At 40.2% G+C, this 22,500-nt stretch overlaps 1 protein-coding gene and 1 long non-coding RNA gene across 20 annotated transcripts in view; both read left to right on the forward strand.

Annotated features, from left to right (window-relative positions):
• eya1 (EYA transcriptional coactivator and phosphatase 1) overlaps positions 1-18,223 on the forward strand; it is a 136,441-nt gene extending 118,218 nt beyond the window's left edge. For all 19 annotated transcript variants that reach the window (XM_036934677.1, XM_036934676.1, XM_036934682.1 and 16 more), the window contains 3 exons: positions 226-347; positions 3,525-3,625; positions 18,002-18,223. In XM_036934677.1, the coding sequence (XP_036790572.1) occupies positions 226-347; positions 3,525-3,625; positions 18,002-18,082 (304 nt within the window). In that variant the 3' untranslated portion in view covers positions 18,083-18,223. The remainder of the gene's footprint in view (positions 1-225; positions 348-3,524; positions 3,626-18,001) is intronic.
• A 2,858-nt stretch (positions 18,224-21,081) lies between these two features.
• Positions 21,082-22,500, forward strand: part of LOC118937293 — a 4,621-nt gene continuing 3,202 nt past the window's right edge. Inside the window, exon 1 of the long non-coding RNA XR_005034537.1 lies at positions 21,082-22,500. This exon is cut by the window's right edge and continues 2,280 nt beyond it. This is a non-coding gene — a long non-coding RNA (uncharacterized LOC118937293).

A 22,500-nucleotide genomic window follows, 5' to 3' on the forward strand; every position in this document is an offset into this window, starting at 1 on the left:
CTCTTCTCTCTTCTCATACTTCTTCTCATCCCTCTCATTTCTCTTCTCATCCCTTTTCTCATCCCTCTCATCCGTCTTCTCATCCCTCTTCTCATCCCTCTTCTCATACTTCTTCTCATACTTCTTCTCATCCCTCTTCTCATCCCTCTCATCTCTCTTCTCATACCTCTCATCCCTCTCTTCTCTCCTCTCATCCTTCTCTTCTCGTCCTCCTCTGTGTTGCAGGTCAAACTGTGTGAATATCCTGGTGACCACCACCCAGCTCATACCTGCCCTGGCTAAAGTCCTGCTCTACGGACTGGGGATAGTGTTTCCTATTGACAATATTTATAGTGCTACCAAAATTGGTAAATAAGTTATCCTCTCTGTTTTCAATGTCTACCTGTATGTTCGTCTCTCTATTGCCCTGTTTGTATTGACATGTTGTCTGTCTATCTATCCGTCCGTCCATCTGTCCGTCTGTCCGTCTGTCCGTCTGTCCGTCTGTCCGTCTGTCCGTCTGTCTGTCTGTCTGGTCCTGTAGTGGGTTACAGGACTCATCAGAATGCTCATCCTAATTAATATATGTGTAGACATGGCGTGTGATTGGTCCGTGACGTTGAGGAGGCCGGGGGATTGGTCTGTGCTGTAGAGGGGGCCGGACGCTGGAGAGAGTTAATGTCTTTCTCTGAAAGAAGAACTTTAATCAAACAGAATAATTTTCCTTTTGCAGGGCCTCGTTCTCTCTCTTATTGTCTCACTCCATCTCTCTATTTCTCTCTCTCTCTCTCTCTCTCTCTCTCTGTCTCTCTCTCTCTCTAACTCTCTCTCTGTCTCACTCTCTCTCACTCTCTCACTCTCTCTCTCTCTCTCCCTCACTCTCTCACTCTCTCACTCTCTCTCACTCTCTCTCACTCTCTCTCGCTCTATCCTCTCTCTTTCTCTCTCTCTCTCTCCCTCACTCTCTCACTCTCTCACTCTCTCTCACTCTCTCTCACTCTCTCTCGCTCTATCCTCTCTCTTTCTCTCTCTCTCTCTCTCTCACTCCACCTCTCTATCCTTTCTCTTTCTTTCCCTCTCTATCTCTCTCAATTCAATTCAATTCAAGGGCTTTATTGGCATGGGAAACGTGTTAACATTGCCAAAGCAAGTGAGGTAGATAATATATAAAGTGAAATAAACAATGCAAATTAACAGTAAACATTACACACACAGAAGTTTCCTCTCTCTCTCTCTCTCTCTCTCTCTCTCTCTCTCTCTCTCTCTCTTCCTCTCTCTCTCTCTCTCTCCCTCCCTCATATTCTCTGTCTTTCTCTCTCTCTCTCTTCCTCTCTCTCTCTCTCTTCCTCTCTCTCTCTCTTCCTCCCTCATATTCTCTTTCTTTCTCTCTCTCAGGCCCTGCATATGAAACCACTTCATCGCATTTATGTCATTCTACATCCAATGCACTCCCTCCTTCCTCCCTCCTTCCTCCCTCCTTCCTGCCTCCTTCCTCCCTCCTTCCTCCCTCCTTCAGTGTTTCAAATGCAAAATAAACATGAACCTTTACTTCATCCCTGCACTCTTAGAAAAAAGGGTTCCAAAAGGGTTCTTCGGCTGTCTCCGTAGGAGAACCCTTTTTAGCTCCAGGGAGAACCCGTTTTGGTTCCACATAGAACCGTTTTGGGTTCCATGTAGAACCCTCTGTGGAAACGGTCCTACATGGAACCCAAAAGAGTTCTACCCGGAATCCAGTCTGCCAACCAGTCTGCCAACCAGTCAGCCAACCAACCAACCAATCAGCCAACCAGTCAGCCAACCAGTCAGCCAACCAGTTAGCCAACCAACCAGTCGGTCAGCCAGTCAACCAACCGGTCGTTCAGTCAGCCAGCCAACCAACCAACCAGTCGGTCAGTCAGCCAGCCAACCAACCAGTCGGTCAGCCAGTCAACCAACCGGTCGTTCAGTCAGCCAGCCAACCAACCAACCAGTCGGTCAGTCAGCCAGCCAACCAACCAGTCGGTCAGCCAGTCAACCAACCAGTCAGCCAGTCAGTCAACCAACCAACCGGTCAGCCAGTCAGTCAACCAACCAACCAGTCAGCCAGTCAGTCAGCCAACCAACCAGTCAGCCAGTCAGCCAGTCAGTCAGTCAGCCAGCCAACGGTTGTGTCTGTAGAGTAGAGTACGCAGAGATGAACGTAACGTGAAGCTGTTTCCACACACTGTAGCATGTGATGCTGATTTAGTTTCTGGGGAGGAGAACGAAACACTATAATGTGACTCACATTGTCTTTATCTGCTGAGCTGATCGTATCAAATCCCCTGGCTGGGACTCTACTGTTTACACTGAGTCATACTATGGTGAAGCATCATGTTTTAAAAGGGAGCCTGAAGGCAGTTTACGCTCAAACACAGTGTTGTTTCTACATACTGTAGTACGGTATGCAATTCTCCATTGCTCTGTTTTCGGGTAGGGTTTATAGGGCCCTATTCCCTAAATAGCTCTACTTTTCACCATAGCCCTATAGGGTAGGGTTTATAGGGCCCTATAGGGTAGGGTTTATAGGGCCCTATTCCCTAAATAGCTCTACTTTTCACCATAGCCCCATAGGGTAGGGTGTATAGGGCCCTATTCCCTAAATAGCTCTACTTTTCACCATAGCCCCATAGGGTAGGGTGTATAGGGCACTATAGGGTAGGGTGTATAGGGCACTATTCCCTAAATAGCTCTATTTTTCACCATAGCCCTATAGGGTAGGGTTTATAGGGCCCTATAGGGTAGGGTTTATAGGGCCCTATTCCCTAAATAGCTAAACTTTTCACCATAGCCCTATAGGGTAGGGTTTATAGGGCCCTATAGGGTAGGGTTTATAGGGCCCTATTCCCTAAATAGCTAAACTTTTCACCATAGCCCTATAGGGTAGGGTGTATAGGGCCCTATTCCCTAAATAGCTCTATTTTTCACCATAGCCCTATAGGGTAGTGCACAGTATAGGGAATATTGTGTAATTTGGGAATTCGCTCTGGTCTTCCTCTGTCTCTGTGTTGATTTAAGGTCCCATGTATTAGGTCCACCTTCCAGATCTTGGGCCCTGGCCAGCCCGGGCTGGTAGACCACGATTCAGGTCCAAAATCGGTCTTTAAAAAAAATAAAAAATAATAATTGACCAGGCGGGTTGGTTTGGCACGGTGTCTACTAGCGCATTGTGAAAAGTAACTAGCCGGGTTTAATTTCTCTCTGTTAGCCAAACCTGTCTGTCTGTCTGTCTGTCTGTCTGTCTGTCTGTCTGTCTGTCTGTCTGTCTGTCTGTCTGTCTGTCTGTCTGTCTGTCTGTCTGTCTGTCTCTCTAACCTGTCTGTCTGTCTCTCTAACCTGTCTGTCTGTCTGTCTGTCTGTCTGTTTTGTCTGTCTGTCTGTCTGTCTGTCTGTTTTGTCTGTCTGTCTGTCTGTCTGTCTGTCTGTCTGTCTGTCTGTCTGTCTGTCTGTCTATATGTCTGTCTCTCTAACCTCTCTGTCTGTCTCTCTAACCTGTCTGTCTCTCTAACCTGTCTGTCTCTCTGCAGGGAAGGAGAGCTGTTTTGAGAGGGTAATTCAGAGATTCGGGAGGAAAGTTGTTTACGTTGTCGTGGGTGACGGAGTGGAAGAGGAGCAAGGCTCAAAAAAGGTAAGAGAGGGGGAAAGCGTAGAAATAGAAAGTGTAAAATAGATACAGTATATCAGTATCTATAGTAGAAAATAGATACAGTATATCAGTATCTATAGTAGAAAATAGATACAGTATATCAGTATCTATAGTATAAAATAGATACAGTATATCAGTATCTATAGTAGAAAATAGATACAGTATATCAGTATCTATAGTAGAAAATAGATACAGTATATCAGTATCTATAGTAGATATAGATACAGTATATCAGTATCTATAGTAGAAAATAGATACAGTATATCAGTATCTATAGTAGATATAGATACAGTATATCAGTATCTATAGTAGATATAGATACAGTATATCAGTATCTATAGTAGATATAGATTCAGTATATCAGTATCTATAGTAGATATAGATACAGTATATCAGTATCTATAGTAGATATAGATACAGTATATCAGTATATATAGTAGATATAGATACAGTATATCAGTATATATAGTAGATAACGATACAGTATGCATCGGTATTAGGGTCAACCCCATTTTAACTCATTAATTCATGAATTGAATTGAAATTCCATGAGTTTGAATCCTTCATTGGGTCTTAGGGTGGCTGTGAATGGGTCTTAGGGTGGCTGTGGATGGGTCTTAGGGTGGCTCTGAATGGGTCTTAGGGTAGCCGTGAATGGGTCTTAGGGTGGCTGTGAATGGGTCTTAGGGTAGCTGTGAATGGGTCTTAGGGTGGCTGTGAATGGGTCTTAGGGTGGCCTTGAATGGTTCTTAGGGTGGCCGTGAATGGGTCTTAGGGTGGCTGTGAATGGGTCTTAGGGTGGCTGTGAATGGGTCTTAGGGTGGCCGTGAATAGGTCTTAGGGTGGCCGTGAATGGGTCTTAGGGTGGCTGTGAATGGGTCTTAGGGTGGCCGTGAATGGGTCTTAGGGTGGCCGTGAATGGGTCTTAGGGTGGCTGTGAATGGGTCTTAGGGTGGCCGTGAATGGGTCTTAGGGTGGCTGTGAATGGGTCTTAGGGTGGCCGTGAATGGGTCTTAGGGTGGCCGTGAATGGGTCTTAGGGTGGCCGTGAATGGGTCTTAGGGTGGCTGTGAATGGGTCTTAGGGTGGCCGTGAATGGGTCTTACTTCCCATTCTTTCTAACTGAAGGAGCAGAAACTTAACACCCCCTTTAATTTCACCCATTTGTCATCTTATTGACTGTTGAACAACAGGAGAAATCAGCTCCACTCCTCCTCCATCTCTCAGTCTCAGGTTCAGAGAGAGAGAGAGAGAGAGAGAGAGAGAGAGAGAGAGAAAGAGAGAGAGAGAGAGAGAGAGAGAGAGAGAGAGAGAGAGAGACAGAGAGAGAGAGAGAGAGAGGGGGGGAGAGAGAGAGAGGTAGAGAGAGAGAGAGGGGGGGGAGAGAGAGAGAGAAAGAGAGAGAGGGGGGGAGAGAGAGAGAGAGGGAGAAAGAGAGAAAGAGAGAAAGAGAGGGAGAGAGAGAGGGATTGAGTGAACGAGAGAGAGATAACGAGAGAGAGAGAACGAGAGAGAGAGAACGAGAGAGAGAGAGACAGAGAGAGAGAGAGAGAGAGAGAGAAAGAGAGGGAGAGAGAAAGAGAGAAAGAGAGGGAGAGAGAGAGGGAGATAGATAGGGAGAGAGAAAACGAGAGAGAGAGATAGGGATAGAGATATAACGAGAGAACGAGAGAGAGAGAGAGAGAGCAGGGGGAGAGAGATATAGGGAGAGAGAGAAAGAGCATGGGGAGAGAGATATATATAGAGAGAGAAAGAGCATGGGGAGAGAGATATATAGAGAGAGAGAGAAAGAGAGAGGGAGCAGGGGAAAAGAGATAGAAGGAGAGAGAAAGTAGAGGGAGAGAAATAGACAGTGTGTACAGGTGAGGAAAATATTCTTACCCATGGCCCTAAGCAGCGTAACGCTAGACAGATCCTTTCAGGTTTACAGCAGAGCAGAAAGAGAATGTGCATTCACACAGCTTAAATCTTTGTTGATGAGATTAGGATATGTACTGCAATGACAACCCTGTTAGAGAGAACAAGAAAGGCTGCTGGGTGAAAAGCTTTTGATGCACTTCACAACGCAGCTAGATCACAATAATCAGGTTGTTAGACTCCCTCTCTCTGTCTCTCTACCTCTATAATAATTTTGCACGCCCAATTTTTTCAGTTTTTGATTTGTTAAAAAAGTTTGAAATATCCAATAAATGTCGTTCCACTTCATGATTGTGTCCCACTTGTTGTTGATTCTTCACAAAAAAATACAGTTTTATATCTTTATGTTTGAAGCCTGAAATGTGGCAAAAGGTCGCAAAGTTCAAGGGGGCCGAATACTTTCGCAAGGCACTGTATTAGAGACACATATTTCCCTCAGGGAACACAGATCCACAAAAAAATTGAAAACAATCCCAAATTTTGATAAAGTTCCCATATCTACTGGGTGAAATTCCAGAGTGTGCCGTCACAGCAGGAAGACTTGTGATCTGTTGCCACGAGAAAAGGGCAACCAGTGAAGAACAAACACACAATTTTAAATGTAAATACAACCCATATTTATTTATATTTACTTCCACGTTTGTACTTTAACTATTTGCACACCATATGACGTTTGAAATGTCTTTATTCTTTTGGAACTTTTGTTGGGTGTAATATTTACTGTACATTTTTATTTATTTATTTTTATTTATTGTTCATTGGCCTTTTGTTTATTTATTATCTATCTACTTCATGTGATTTGTGAATGTGAATGTTAACATACTGTACGTTTTCCCATGCCAATAAAGCCCTTCAATTGAATTGAAAATTGAGAGAGACAAGAGAGGAAGATACCATCTCCAGCCTTTAAACTTAAAAGCAAAGGAAAATTTACAAAAAACAAAAAAGCAAAGAGCTTTTTAAGGGTCACTGGAAGCCTTCTAAGTGGGAGAGAGAGAGAACTCTGAGAGGGGGAGGGAGGGAGGGAACTCTGAGGGAGGGAGGGAGGGAGGGAGGGAGGGAGGGAGGGAGGGAGGGAGGGAGGGAGGGAGGGAGGGAGGGAGGGAGGGAGGGAGGGAGGGAGGGAGGGAGGGAGAGAGGGAGGGAGGGAGGGAGGGAGGGAGGGGCCTTCTAAGTGGAACATACGCCTGGGAGAGAGAGAACTTTGAGAGAAAGCTTTGATAAGACAGAGGTAATGGACCACAGGAGGGAGGGAGGGAGGGAGGGAGGGAGGGAGGGAGGGAGGGAGGGAGGGAGGGAGGGAGGGAGGGAGGGAGGTCGAGGACTCTACCTGACAAGACCCTTTCATTCTCTCCGACTCATGTTTCTCCCTCTCTGCTACTTGCATGGGAACAATGTCTGATTAGCTGGGCTGTCTCTCTATAGCAGTCAAATTCAGCATTAGGTGTTTTTATTTATCTTTTATTTAGTTCAAAGAACATCAACTACCATTGAATTTTGTTTTCTTAGTGTGAAGCAGAGTACCATCATTAGATATAGTACCATCTTTAGATGTAGTACCATCATTAGATATAGTACCATCATTAGATATAGTACAATCATTAGTTATAGTACCATCATTAGATATAGTACCATCATTAGATATAGTACCATCATTAGATATAGTACCATCATTAGGTATAGTACCAGTAGCACCATCATTAGTTATTGTACCGTCATTAGATATAGTACCATCATTAGATGTAGTACCATCATTAGATGTAGTACCATCATTAGATGTAGTACCAGTAGTACCATCATTAGGTATAGTACCAGTAGTACCATCATTAGATATAGTACCATCATTAGATCTAGTACCGGCAGGACCATCATTAGATATAGTACCATCATTAGATATAGTACCATCATTAGATATAGTACCATCATTAGATGTAGTACCAGTAGTACCATCATTAGGTATAGTACCAGTAGTACCATCATTAGATATAGTACCATCATTAGATCTAGTACCGGCAGGACCATCATTAGATATAGTACCATCATTAGATATAGTACCAGTAGTACCATCATTAGATATAGTACCAGTAGTACCATCATTAGATATAGTACCATCATTAGACATAATACCAATAGCACCATCATTAGATGTAGTACCAGTAGTATCATCATTAGATATAGTACCAGTAGCACCATCATTAGATATAGTACCAGTAGTATCATCATTAGATATAGTACCAGTAGTACCATCATTAGATATAGTACCATCATTAGACATAATACCAATAGTACCATCATTAGGTATAGTACCAGTAGTATCATCATTAGATATAGTACCAGTAGCACCATCATTAGATATAGTATCATCATTAGATATAGTATCATCATTAGATATAGTATCATCATTAGATATAGTACCATCATTAGATATAGTATCATCATTAGATATAGTATCATCATTAGATATAGTATCATCATTAGATATAGTATCATCATTAGATATAGTATCATCATTAGATATAGTACCATCATTAGGTATAGTACCAGTAGTATCATCATTAGATATAGTACCAGTAGCACCATCATTAGATATAGAACCATCATTAGGTATAGTACCAGTAGTACCATCATTAGGTATAGTACCAGAAGCACCATCATTAGTTATTGTACCATCATTAGATATAGTACCATCATTAGATATAGTACCATCATTATATATAGTACCATCATTAGATATAGTACCATCATCAGATATAGTACCATCATTAGATATAGTACCAGTAGTACCATCATCAGATATAGTACCATCATTAGTTATATTACCATCATTAGATATAGTACCATCATTAGTTACAGTACCAGTAGTACCATCATTAGTTATATTACAATCATTAGATACAGTACCATCATTAGTTACAGTACCACTTTACCATGATTAGATATAGTACAATCATTAGATATAGTACCATCATTAGATATAGTACCATCATTAGATATAGTACCATCATTAGATATAGTAGTACCATCATCAGATATAGTACCATCATTAGATATAGTACCATCATTAGATATAGTACCATCATTAGATATAGTAGTACCATCATCAGATATAGTACCATCATTAGATATAGTACCATCATTAAATATAGTACTATCATTAGATATAGTACCATCATTAGATACAGAACCAGTAATACCATCATTAGATATAGTACCATCATTAGATATGGTACCATCATTAGATATACTACCATTATTAGATATAGTACCAGTAGTAACATCATTAGGTATAGTAGCAGTAGTACCATCATTAGATATAGTACCATCATTAGATCTAGTACCAGCAGTACCATCATTAGATATAGTACCATCATTAGATATAGTACCAGTAGTACCATCATTAGATATAGTACCAGTAGTACCATCATTAGACATAATACCAATAGCACCATCATTAGATACAGTACTAGTAGTATCATCATTAGATATAGTACCAGTAGCACCATCATTAGTTATTGTACCATCATTAGATATAGTACCATCATTAGATATAGTACCATCATTATATATAATAGTAGTAGTATCATCATTAGATATAGTACCAGTAGCACCATCATTAGTTATTGTACCATCATTAGATATAGTACCATCATTAGATATAGTACCATCATTATATATAGTACCATCATTAGATATAGTACCATCATTAGATATTTTACCATCATTAGATATAGTACCATCATTAGATATAGTGCCATCATTATATATAGTACTAGTAGTATCATCATTAGATATAGTACCAGTAGCACCATCATTAGTTATTGTACCATCATTAGATATAGTACCATCATTAGATATAGTACCATCATTATATATAGTACCATCATTAGATATAGTACCATCATTAGATATTTTACCATCATTAGATATAGTACCATCAGTATATATAGTACCATCATTAGATATAGTACCATCATTAGTTATAGTACCATCATTAATTATAGTACCATCATCAGATATAGTACCATCATTAGATATAGTACCAGTAGTACCATCATTAGATGTAGTACCATCATAAGTTATATTACCATCATTAGATATAGTACCATCATTAGTTACAGTACCAGTAGTACCATCATTAGTTATATTACAATCATTAGATATAGTACCATCATTAGTTACAGTACCAGTATTACCATCATTAGATATAGTACAATCATTAGATATAGTACCATCATCAGATATAGTACCATCATTAGATATATTACCATCATTAGTTATAGTACCATCATTAGATATAGTACCATCATTAGATATAGTACCATCATTAGATATAGTACCATCATTAGTTATAGTACCATCATTAGATATAGTACCAATAGTACCATCATTAGATATAGTACCATCATTAGATATAGTACCGGCAGGACCATCATTAGATATAGTACCATCATTAGATATAGTACCATCATTAGATATAGTACCATCATTAGATGTAGTACCAGTAGTACCATCATTAGGTATAGTACCAGTAGTACCATCATTAGATATAGTACCATCATTAGATCTAGTACCGGCAGGACCATCATTAGATATAGTACCATCATTAGATATAGTACCAGTAGTACCATCATTAGATATAGTACCAGTAGTACCATCATTAGATATAGTACCATCATTAGACATAATACCAATAGCACCATCATTAGATGTAGTACTAGTAGTATCATCATTAGATATAGTACCAGTAGCACCATCATTAGATATAGTACCAGTAGTATCATCATTAGATATAGTACCAGTAGTACCATCATTAGATATAGTACTATCATTAGACATAATACCAATAGTACCATCATTAGGTATAGTACCAGTAGTATCATCATTAGATATAGTACCAGTAGCACCATCATTAGATATAGTATCATCATTAGATATAGTATCATCATTACATATAGTATCATCATTAGATATAGTACCATCATTAGATATAGTATCATCATTAGATATAGTATCATCATTAGATATAGTATCATCATTAGATATAGTATCATCATTAGATATAGTACCATCATTAGGTATAGTACCAGTAGTATCATCATTAGATATAGTACCAGTAGCACCATCATTAGATATAGTACCATCATTAGGTATAGTACCAGTAGTACCATCATTAGGTATAGTACCAGTAGCACCATCATTAGTTATTGTACCATCATTAGATATAGTACCATCATTAGATATAGTACCATCATTATATATAGTACCATCATTAGATATAGTACCATCATCAGATATAGTACCATCATTAGATATAGTACCAGTAGTACCATCATCAGATATAGTACCATCATTAGTTATATTACCATCATTAGATATAGTACCATCATTAGTTACAGTACCAGTAGTACCATCATTAGTTATATTACAATCATTAGATACAGTACCATCGTTAGTTACAGTACCACTTTACCATGATTAGATATAGTACAATCATTAGATATAGTACCATCATTAGATATAGTACCATCATTAGATATAGTACCATCATTAGATATAGTAGTACCATCATCAGATATAGTACCATCATTAGATATAGTACCATCATTAGATATAGTACCATCATTAGATATAGTAGTACCATCATCAGATATAGTACCATCATTAGATATAGTACCATCATTAAATATAGTACTATCATTAGATATAGTACCATCATTAGATACAGAACCAGTAATACCATCATTAGATATAGTACGATCATTAGATATGGTACCATCATTAGATATACTACCATTATTAGATATAGTACCAGTAGTAACATCATTAGGTATAGTAGCAGTAGTACCATCATTAGATATAGTACCATCATTAGATCTAGTACCAGCAGTACCATCATTAGATATAGTACCATCATTAGATATAGTACCAGTAGTACCATCATTAGATATAGTACCAGTAGTACCATCATTAGACATAATACCAATAGCACCATCATTAGATACAGTACTAGTAGTATCATCATTAGATATAGTACCAGTAGCACCATCATTAGTTATTGTACCATCATTAGATATAGTACCATCATTAGATATAGTACCATCATTATATATAATAGTAGTAGTATCATCATTAGATATAGTACCAGTAGCACCATCATTAGTTATTGTACCATCATTAGATATAGTACCATCATTAGATATAGTACCATCATTATATATAGTACCATCATTAGATATAGTACCATCATTAGATATTTTACCATCATTAGATATAGTACCATCATTAGATATAGTGCCATCATTATATATAGTACTAGTAGTATCATCATTAGATATAGTACCAGTAGCACCATCATTAGTTATTGTACCATCATTAGATATAGTACCATCATTAGATATAGTACCATCATTATATATAGTACCATCATTAGATATAGTACCATCATTAGATATTTTACCATCATTAGATATAGTACCATCAGTATATATAGTACCATCATTAGATATAGTACCATCATTAGTTATAGTACCATCATTAATTATAGTACCATCATCAGATATAGTACCATCATTAGATATAGTACCAGTAGTACCATCATTAGATGTAGTACCATCATAAGTTATATTACCATCATTAGATATAGTACCATCATTAGTTACAGTACCAGTAGTACCATCATTAGTTATATTACAATCATTAGATATAGTACCATCATTAGTTACAGTACCAGTATTACCATCATTAGATATAGTACAATCATTAGATATAGTACCATCATCAGATATAGTACCATCATTAGATATATTACCATCATTAGTTATAGTACCATCATTAGATATAGTACCATCATTAGATATAGTACCATCATTAGATATAGTACCATCATTAGTTATAGTACCATCATTAGATATAGTACCAATAGTACCATCATTAGATATAGTACCATCATTAGATATAGTACCAGTAATACCATCATTAGATATAGTACCAATAGTACCATCATTAGATATAGTACCGTCATTAGATATAGTACCATCATTAGATATATTACCATCATTAGATATATTACCATTATTAGATATAGTACCATCATTAGATATAGTACCATCATTAGATATAGTACCATCATTAGATATAGTACCATCATTAGATATAGTACCTTCATTAGATATAGTACCCCCATTAGATATAGTACCATCATTAGATATAGTACCATCATTAGATCTAGTACCATCATTAATTATAGTACCATCATTAGATATAGTACCAATAGTACCATCATTAGATATAGTACCATCATTAGATATAGTACCATCATTAGATATAGTACAATCATTAGTTATAGTACCATCATTAGATATAGTACCATCATTAGATATAGTACCAGTAGTACCATCATTAGACATAGTACCAGTAGTACCATCATTAGATATAGTACCATCATTAATTATAGTACCATCATTAGATATAGTACCAAAAGTACCATCATTAGATATAGTACCAATAGTACCATCATTAGATATAGTACCAGTAGTACCATCATTAGTTATAGTACCATCATTAGATATAGTACCATAATTAGTTATAGTACCATCATTGGTTATAGTACCATCATTAGTTATAGTACCATCATTAGATATAGTACCATCATTAGTTATAGTACCATAATTATATATAGTACCATCATTAGATATAGTACCAATAGTACCCTCATTACATATAGTACCAATATTAGATATAGTACCATCATTAATTATAGTACCATCATTAGATATAGTACCAATAGTACCATCATTAGTTATAGTACCATCATTAGATATAGTACCATCAATAGATATAGTACCATCATTTAGATATAGTACCATCAATAGATATAGTACCATCATTAGATATTGTACCAGTACTACAATCATTAGATATAGTACCATTATTAGATATAGTACAATTTTTAGATATTGTACCATCATTAGATACAGTACAGTAGTATCATCATTAGATATAGTACCAGTAGCACCATCATTAGATATAGTACCAGTAGTACCATCATTAGTTATAGTACCATCATTAGATATAGTACCATCAATAGATATAGTACCATCATTTAGATATATTACCATCAATAGATATAGTACCATCATTAGATATTGTACCAGTACTACCATCATTAGATATAGTACCATTATTAGATATAGTACAATTTTTAGATATTGTACCATCATTAGATACAGTACAGTAGTATCATCATTAGATATAGTACCAGTAGCAACATCATTAGTTATTGTACCGTCATTAGATATAGTACCATCATTAGATATAGTACCATCATTATATATAGTACCATCATTAGATATAGTGCCATCATTAGATATAGCACCATCATTAGATATAGTACCATCATTAGGTATAGTACCAGTAGCACCATCATTAGTTATTGTACCATCATTAGATATAGTACCATCATTAGATGTAGTACCATCATTAGATGTAGTACCATCATTAGATGTAGTACCAGTAGTACCATCATTAGGTATAGTACCAGTAGTACCATCATTAGATATAGTACCATCATTAGATCTAGTACCGGCAGGACCATCATTAGATATAGTACCATCATTAGATATAGTACCATCATTAGATATAGTACCATCATTAGATGTAGTACCAGTAGTACCATCATTAGGTATAGTACCAGTAGTACCATCATTAGATATAGTACCATCATTAGATCTAGTACCGGCAGGACCATCATTAGATATAGTACCATCATTAGATATAGTACCAGTAGTACCATCATTAGATATAGTACCAGTAGTACCATCATTAGATATAGTACCATCATTAGACATAATACCAATAGCACCATCATTAGATGTAGTACCAGTAGTATCATCATTAGATATAGTACCAGTAGCACCATCATTAGATATAGTACCAGTAGTATCATCATTAGATATAGTACCAGTAGTACCATCATTATATATAGTACCATCATTAGACATAATACCAATAGTACCATCATTAGGTATAGTACCAGTAGTATCATCATTAGATATAGTACCAGTAGCACCATCATTAGATATAGTATCATCATTAGATATAGTATCATCATTAGATATAGTATCATCATTAGATATAGTACCATCATTAGATATAGTATCATCATTAGATATAGTATCATCATTAGATATAGTATCATCATTAGATATAGTATCATCATTAGATATAGTATCATCATTAGGTATAGTACCAGTAGTATCATCATTAGATATAGTACCAGTAGCACCATCATTAGATATAGTACCATCATTAGGTATAGTACCAGTAGTACCATCATTAGGTATAGTACCAGTAGCACCATCATTAGTTATTGTACCATCATTAGATATAGTACCATCATTAGATATAGTACCATCATTATATATAGTACCATCATTAGATATAGTACCATCATCAGATATAGTACCATCATTAGATATAGTACCAGTAGTACCATCATCAGATATAGTACCATCATTAGTTATATTACCATCATTAGATATAGTACCATCATTAGTTACAGTACCAGTAGTACCATCATTAGTTATATTACAATCATTAGATACAGTACCATCATTAGTTACAGTACCACTTTACCATGATTAGATATAGTACAATCATTAGATATAGTACCATCATTAGATATAGTACCATCAGTAGATATAGTACCATCATTAGATATAGTAGTACCATCATCAGATATAGTACCATCATTAGGTATAGTACCATCATTAGATATAGTACCATCATTAGATATAGTAGTACCATCATCAGATATAGTACCATCATTAGATATAGTACCATCATTAAATATAGTACTATCATTAGATATAGTACCATCATTAGATACAGAACCAGTAGTACCATCATTAGATATAGTACCATCATTAGATATGGTACCATCATTAGATATACTACCATTATTAGATATAGTACCAGTAGTAACATCATTAGGTATAGTAGCAGTAGTGCCATCATTAGATATAGTACCATCATTAGATCTAGTACCAGCAGTACCATCATTAGATATAGTACCATCATTAGATATAGTACCAGTAGTACCATCATTAGATATAGTACCAGTAGTACCATCATTAGACATAATACCAATAGCACCATCATTAGATACAGTACTAGTAGTATCATCATTAGATATAGTACCAGTAGCACCATCATTAGTTATTGTACCATCATTAGATATAGTACCATCATTAGATATAGTACCATCATTATATATAGTACTAGTAGTATCATCATTAGATATAGTACCAGTAGCACTATCATTAGTTATTGTACCATCATTAGATATAGTATCATCATTAGATATAGTACCATCATTATATATAGTACCATCATTAGATATAGTACCATCATTAGATATTTTACCATCATTAGATATAGTACCATCAGTATATATAGTACCATCATTAGATATGGTACCATCATTAGTTATAGTACCATCATTAATTATAGTACCATCATCAGATATAGTACCATCATTAGATATAGTACCAGTAGTACCATCATTAGATGTAGTACCATCATAAGTTATATTACCATCATTAGATATAGTACCATCATTAGTTACAGTACCAGTAGTACCATCATTAGTTATATTACAATCATTAGATATAGTACCATCATTAGTTACAGTACCAGTATTACCATCATTAGATATAGTACAATCATTAGATATAGTACCATCATCAGATATAGTACCATCATTAGATATATTACCATCATTAGATATAGTAGTACCATCATCAGATATAGTACCATCATTAGATATAGTACCATCATTAAATATAGTACCATCATTAGATATAGTACCAGTAGTACCATCATTAGTTATAGTACCAGTAGTACCATCATTAGATATAGTACCAGTAGTACCATCATTAGTTATAGTACCAGTAGTACCATCATTAGATGTAGTACCAGTAGTACCATCATTAGATGTAGTACCAGTTGTACCATCATTAGTTACAGTACCAGTAGTACCTTCATTAGATATACTACCAGTAGTACCATCATTAGATATAGTACCATCATTAGATATAGTACCAGTAGTACCATCATTACATATAGTACCAGAAGTTCCATCATTAGATATAGTACCAGTAGTACCATCATTAGTTATAGTACCAGTAGTACCATCATTAGATATAGTACCAGTAGTACCATCATTAGATGTAGTACCAGTTGTACCATCATTAGTTACAGTACCAGTAGTACCATCATTAGTTACAGTACCAGTAGTACCATCATTAGATATAGTACCATCATTAGATATAGTACCAGTAGAACCATCATTAGATATAGTACCAGTAGTACCATCATTAGTTACAGTACAATCATTAGATATAGTACCATCATTAGTTTCAGTACCAGTAGTACCATCATTAGATATAGTACAATCATTAGATATAGTACAATCATTAGATATAGTACCATCATCAGATATAGTACCATCATTAGATATAGTACCATCATTAGTTATAGTACCATCATTAAATATAGTACCAGTAGTACCATCATTAGATATTGTACTGTCTTTAGTTATAGTACCAGTTGTACCATCATTAGTTATAGTACCAGTAGTACCATCATTAGATACTATATCATTAGATATAGTACTAGTACTAGATATAGTCCAATCATTAGGTATATTACAATCATTAGATATAGTACCATCATTAGATATAGTACCAGTAGTACCATCATTAGATATATTACCATCATTAGATATAGTACCATCATTAGGTATAGTACCATCATTAGTTACAGTACCATCATTAGATATAGTACCTTTATTAGTTATAGTACCAGTAGTACCATCATTAGTTATAGTACCAGTAGTACTATCATTAGTTATAGTACCAGTAGTACCATCATTAGATATAGTACCAGTAGTACCATCACTAGATATAGTACCAGTAGTACCATTATTAGATATAGTACCAGTAGTACCATCATTAGTTATAGTACCAGTAGTACCATCATTAGTTAAAGTACCAGTAGTACCATCATCAGATATAGTACCAGTAGTACCACCATTAGTTATAGTACCATCATTAGATGTAGTACCAGTAGTACCATCATTAGATATAGTCCCACTAGTACCATCATTAGTTATAGTACCAGTAGTAGTACCATCAATAGATTTAGTACCATCACGACTGTGTTATTGCCAGGAGAGTGGATCTTGGTCAACTATTGTTAGTCTTGTTTCCTCTCCCCTGCTTTTCTGTAACATGTCATGTCTCTAGCACCATGAAAATGTAATTAAATATGTGATTGTGATTGAATGTTCCCTAATAGTAAAAACATGGATGTTTTTTTCAATTTCCTGAACAGCTAAAATGTTTGAGATACCTCTTGTAACAGTCCTGTTTCCCCTCCGCAGCACAACATGCCGTTCTGGAGAATCTCCAGCCACTCTGACCTCATGGCCCTCCACCATGCTCTGGACCTAGAGTACTTGTAGCTACGGCCTGGCACTACACCGCCCAGCCCCGAAACTGGCCCCTACCGGCCACTACACCTACTGGCCCCTACCGGTCTCTACATCAACCTGCTGGCCCCTACCGGCCCCTACATCAACCTACTGGCCCCTACATCAACCTGCTGCCCCCTACCGGTCTCTACATCAACCTACTGGCCCCTACCGGTCTCTACATCAACCTGCTGCCCCCTACCGGTCTCTACATCAACCTGCTGGCCTCTACCGGTCTCTACATCAACCTACTGGCCCCTACTGGCCACTACACCTACTGGCCCCTACCGGTCTCTACATCAATCTACTGGCCCCTACGTCAACCTGCTGGCCCCTACCGGTCTCTACATCAACCTACTGGTCCCTACATCAACCTGGTGGCCCCTATCGGTCCCTACATCAACCTGGTGGCCCCTACCGGTCTCTACATCAACCTACTGGCCCCTACCGGTCTCTACATCAACCTACTGGCCCCTACGTCAACCTGCTGGCCCCTACCGGCCCCTACATCAACCTGCTGGCCCCTACCGGTCTCTTCATCAACCTACTGGCCCCTACATCAACCTACCGACCCATACATAAACCTGCTGGCCCCTACCGGCCCCTACATCAACCTACTGGCCCCTACCGGTCCCTACATCAACCTGGTGGCCCCTACCGGTCTCTACGTCAACCTACTGGCCCCTACGTCAACCTGCTGGCCCCTACCGGTCTCTACATCAACCTGCTGGCCCCTACCGGTCTCTACATAAACCTGCTGGCCCCTACCGGTCTCTACATAAACCTGCTGGCCCCTACCGGTCTCTACATAAACCTGCTGGCCCCTACCGGTCTCTACATCAACCTACTGGCCCCTACATCAACCTACCGACCCCTACGTCAACCTACCGGCCCCTACGTCAACCTGCTGGCCCCTACCGGCCCCTACATCAACCTACTGGCCCCTACCGGCCCCTACATCAACCTGCTGGCCCCTACCGGCCCCTACATCAACCTACTGGCCCCTATCTGCCCCTACATCAAACTACTGGCCCCTACCATCCCCTACAACTACTGGCCCCTACCGGTCCCTACACAGCTACCACCTACCTACCCTACACAACTACCACCTACCTACCCTACACAGCTACCACCAACCTACCTTACTCAGCTACCACCTACCTGCTCTACACAGCTACCAACTACCTACTCTACACAGCTACAACCTACCTGCTCTACACAGCTACCAACTACCTACTCTACACAGCTACCACCTCCACCTACCTACTCTACACAGCTACAACCTACCACCTACCTATCTTACACAGCTACCACCTGGGCCCTACCGGCCTCAAAATGCCTCTATACCTACCTAACCCAAGCCCTCCACATATCTTAACCACTCTACCAGGCCCTACTTCTCCACTTCACATTGCAACCTTTCAACTTTCACCAGCGCCACTTCAGTCCCACCTAGTGACGCCTGCTTGCCTTCCGCGTGTCCTCCTCTTCCTCCCTCCTGTCATGTCCTCCTCTTCCTCTCTCCTGCCGTGTCCTCCTCTTCCTCCCTCCTGTCATGTCCTCCTCTTCCTCTCTCCTGGCGTGTCCTCCTCTTCCTCCCTCCTGTCATGTCCTCCTCTTCCTCTCTCCTGGCGTGTCCTCCTCTTCCTCTCTCCTGTCATGTCCTCCTCTTCCTCTCTCTCCTCTTCCTTCCCCTGGTGTGTCCTCCTCTTCCTTTCTCCTGGTGTGTCCTCCTCTTCCTCTCTCCTGTCATGTCCTCCTCTTCCTCTCTGCTGGCGTGTCCTCCTCTTCCTCTCTCCTGGCGTGTCCTACTCTTCCTCTCTCCTGGCGTGTCCTCCTCTTCCACTCTCCTGGCGTGTCCTCCTCTTCCTCTCTCCTGGAGTGTCCTCCTCTTCCTCTCTCCTGGTGTGTCATCCCCTTCCTCTATCCTGGCGTGTCCTCCTGTTCCTCTCTCCTGTCATGTCCTCCTCTTCCTCTCTGCTGGCGTGTCCTCCTCTTCCTCTCTCCTGGTGTGTCCTCCTCTTCCTCTCTCCTGTCATGTCCTCCTCTTCCTCTCTCCTGGCGTGTCCTCCTCTTCCTCTCTCCTGGCGTGTCCTCCTCTTCCTCTCTCCTGGCGTGTCCTCCTCTTCCTCTCTCCTGTCATGTCCTCCTCTTCCTCTCTCCTGGCGGGTCCTCCTCTTCCTCTCTCCTGGCGTGTCCTCCTCTTCCTCTCTCCTGGCGTGTCCTCCTCTTCCTCTCTCCTGGCGCGTCCTCCTCTTCCTCTCTCCTGGCGTGTCCTCCTCTTCCTCTCTCCTGGCGTGTCCTCCTCTTCCTCTCTCCTGGCGTGTCCTCCTCTTCCTCTCTCCTGGCGTGTCCTCCTCTTCCTCTCTCCTGGTGTGTCCTCCTCTTCCTCTCCTGTCATGTCCTCCTCTTCCTCTCTGCTGGCGTGTCCTCCTCTTCCTGTCTCCTGGCGTGTCCTCCTCTTCCTCTCTCCTGGCGTGTCCTCCTCTTCCTCTCTCCTGGCGTGTCCACCTCTTCCTCTCTCCTGGCGTGTCCTCCTCTTCCTCTCTCCTGGCGTGTCCACCTCTTCCTCTCTCCTGGCGTGTCCTCCTCTTCCTCTCTCATGTCTTGTCCTCCTCTTCCTCTCTCCTGGCGTGTCCTCTTCTTCCTCTCTCCTGTCGCGTCCTCCTCTTCCTCTCTCCTGGCGTGTCCTCCTCTTCCTCTCTCCTGGCATGTCCTCCTCTTCCTCTCTCCTGGCGTTTCCTCCTCATCCTCTCTCCTGGCGTGTCCTCCTCTTCCTCTCTCCTGGCGTGTCCTCCTCTTCCTCTCTCCTGGCGTGTCCTCCTCTTCCTCTCTCCTGGCGTGTCCTCCTCTTCCTCTCTCCTGGCGTGTTCTCCTTTTCCTCTCTCCTGGCGTGTCCTCCTCTTCCTCTCTCCTGGCTTGTTCTCCTCTTCCTCTCTGCTGGCGTGTCCTCCTCTTCCTCTCTCCTGGCGTGTCCTCCTCTTCCTCTCTCCTGGCGTGTCCTCCTCTTCCTCTCTCCTGGCTTGTTCTCCTCTTCCTCTCTCCGGGCGTGTCCTCCTCTTCCTCTCTCCTGGCGTGTCCTCCCCAACCTACCACTAGAGAGAAAGAAAATAAGCTTAAAGAAAAGAGAAACTGAGCAGTGACACCGGGTTGACACCATGTTGACACCGGGTTGACACCATGTTGACACCGGGTTGACACCATGTTGACACCGGGTTGACACTGTGTTGACACCATGTTGACACCGGGTTGACACCGGGTTGACACCATGTTGACACCGGGTTGACACCATGTTGACACCGGGTTGACACCGTGTTGACACCGGGTTGACACCATGTTGACACCGGGTTGACACCGTGTTGACACCGTGTTGACACCATGTTGACACCGGGTTGACACCGTGTTGACATACGGCCACAATTCGTCTTAAGTGCATCTGCTTGCTGTGGTTACTGTGAACTGGCTGCGGCTTTCTGAAGCCGTCAAAGTGTTTTATGGCCCCGTCTATCTGTCTGTCTGTGCCGCCCTCCCTCCTACACTACAAGTCGCACCAAACCCCCCGACTGAGGGCGATGACAAACTCTCTCGTCTAGTCTCTCTCTTTTTCTGTATCACGCTTTCATTCTCTCTCTCTCTCTCTCTCTCTCTCTCTCTCTCTCTCTCTCTCTCTCCCCTCTCTCTCTCTCTCTCTCTCTTTCTCTCTCTCTCTCTCTCTCCGTGGTATATAGAGACAGAGGGGCCCTTGTTGTTCTAACTTGTCTGGCTTGGCCTCATTCTGGGAGTCCTGTCTGGCTTGGCCTCAGCCTGGGAGTCCTGTCTGGCTTGGCCTCAGCCTGAGAGTCCTGTCTGGCTTGGCCTCAGCCTGAGAGTCCTGTGCTTCTTATTATTTATGAACTGAGACGTTGTGAGTGGCACTGTCACTAAAGGAAGGTACCTCCATGAAAATAAGTTTTACACCTTACAAAGTACTTTACTACCAACCCATCCACACTATACCACACCAAGACGAACGAGGAGGAAGACCATCCACACTATACCACACCAAGACGAACGAGGAGGAAGACCATCCACACTATACCACACCAAGACGAACGAGGAGGAAGACCATCCACACTATACCACACCAAGACGAACGAGGAGGAAGACCATCCACACTATACCACACCAAGACGAACGAGGAGGAAGACCATCCACACTATACCACACCAAGACGAACGAGGAGGAAGACCATCCACACTATACCACACCAAGACGAACGAGGAGGAAGACCATCCACACTATACCACACCAAGACGAACAAGGAGGAAGACCATCCACACTATACCACACCAAGACGAAGGAGGAGGAAGACCATCCACACTATACCACACCAAGACGAAGGAGGAGGAAGACCATCCACACTATATCAC

Source organism: Oncorhynchus mykiss, chromosome 11, assembly GCF_013265735.2.
Source record: "Oncorhynchus mykiss isolate Arlee chromosome 11, USDA_OmykA_1.1, whole genome shotgun sequence".
Classification (NCBI taxonomy): Eukaryota; Metazoa; Chordata; class Actinopteri; order Salmoniformes; family Salmonidae; genus Oncorhynchus; species Oncorhynchus mykiss.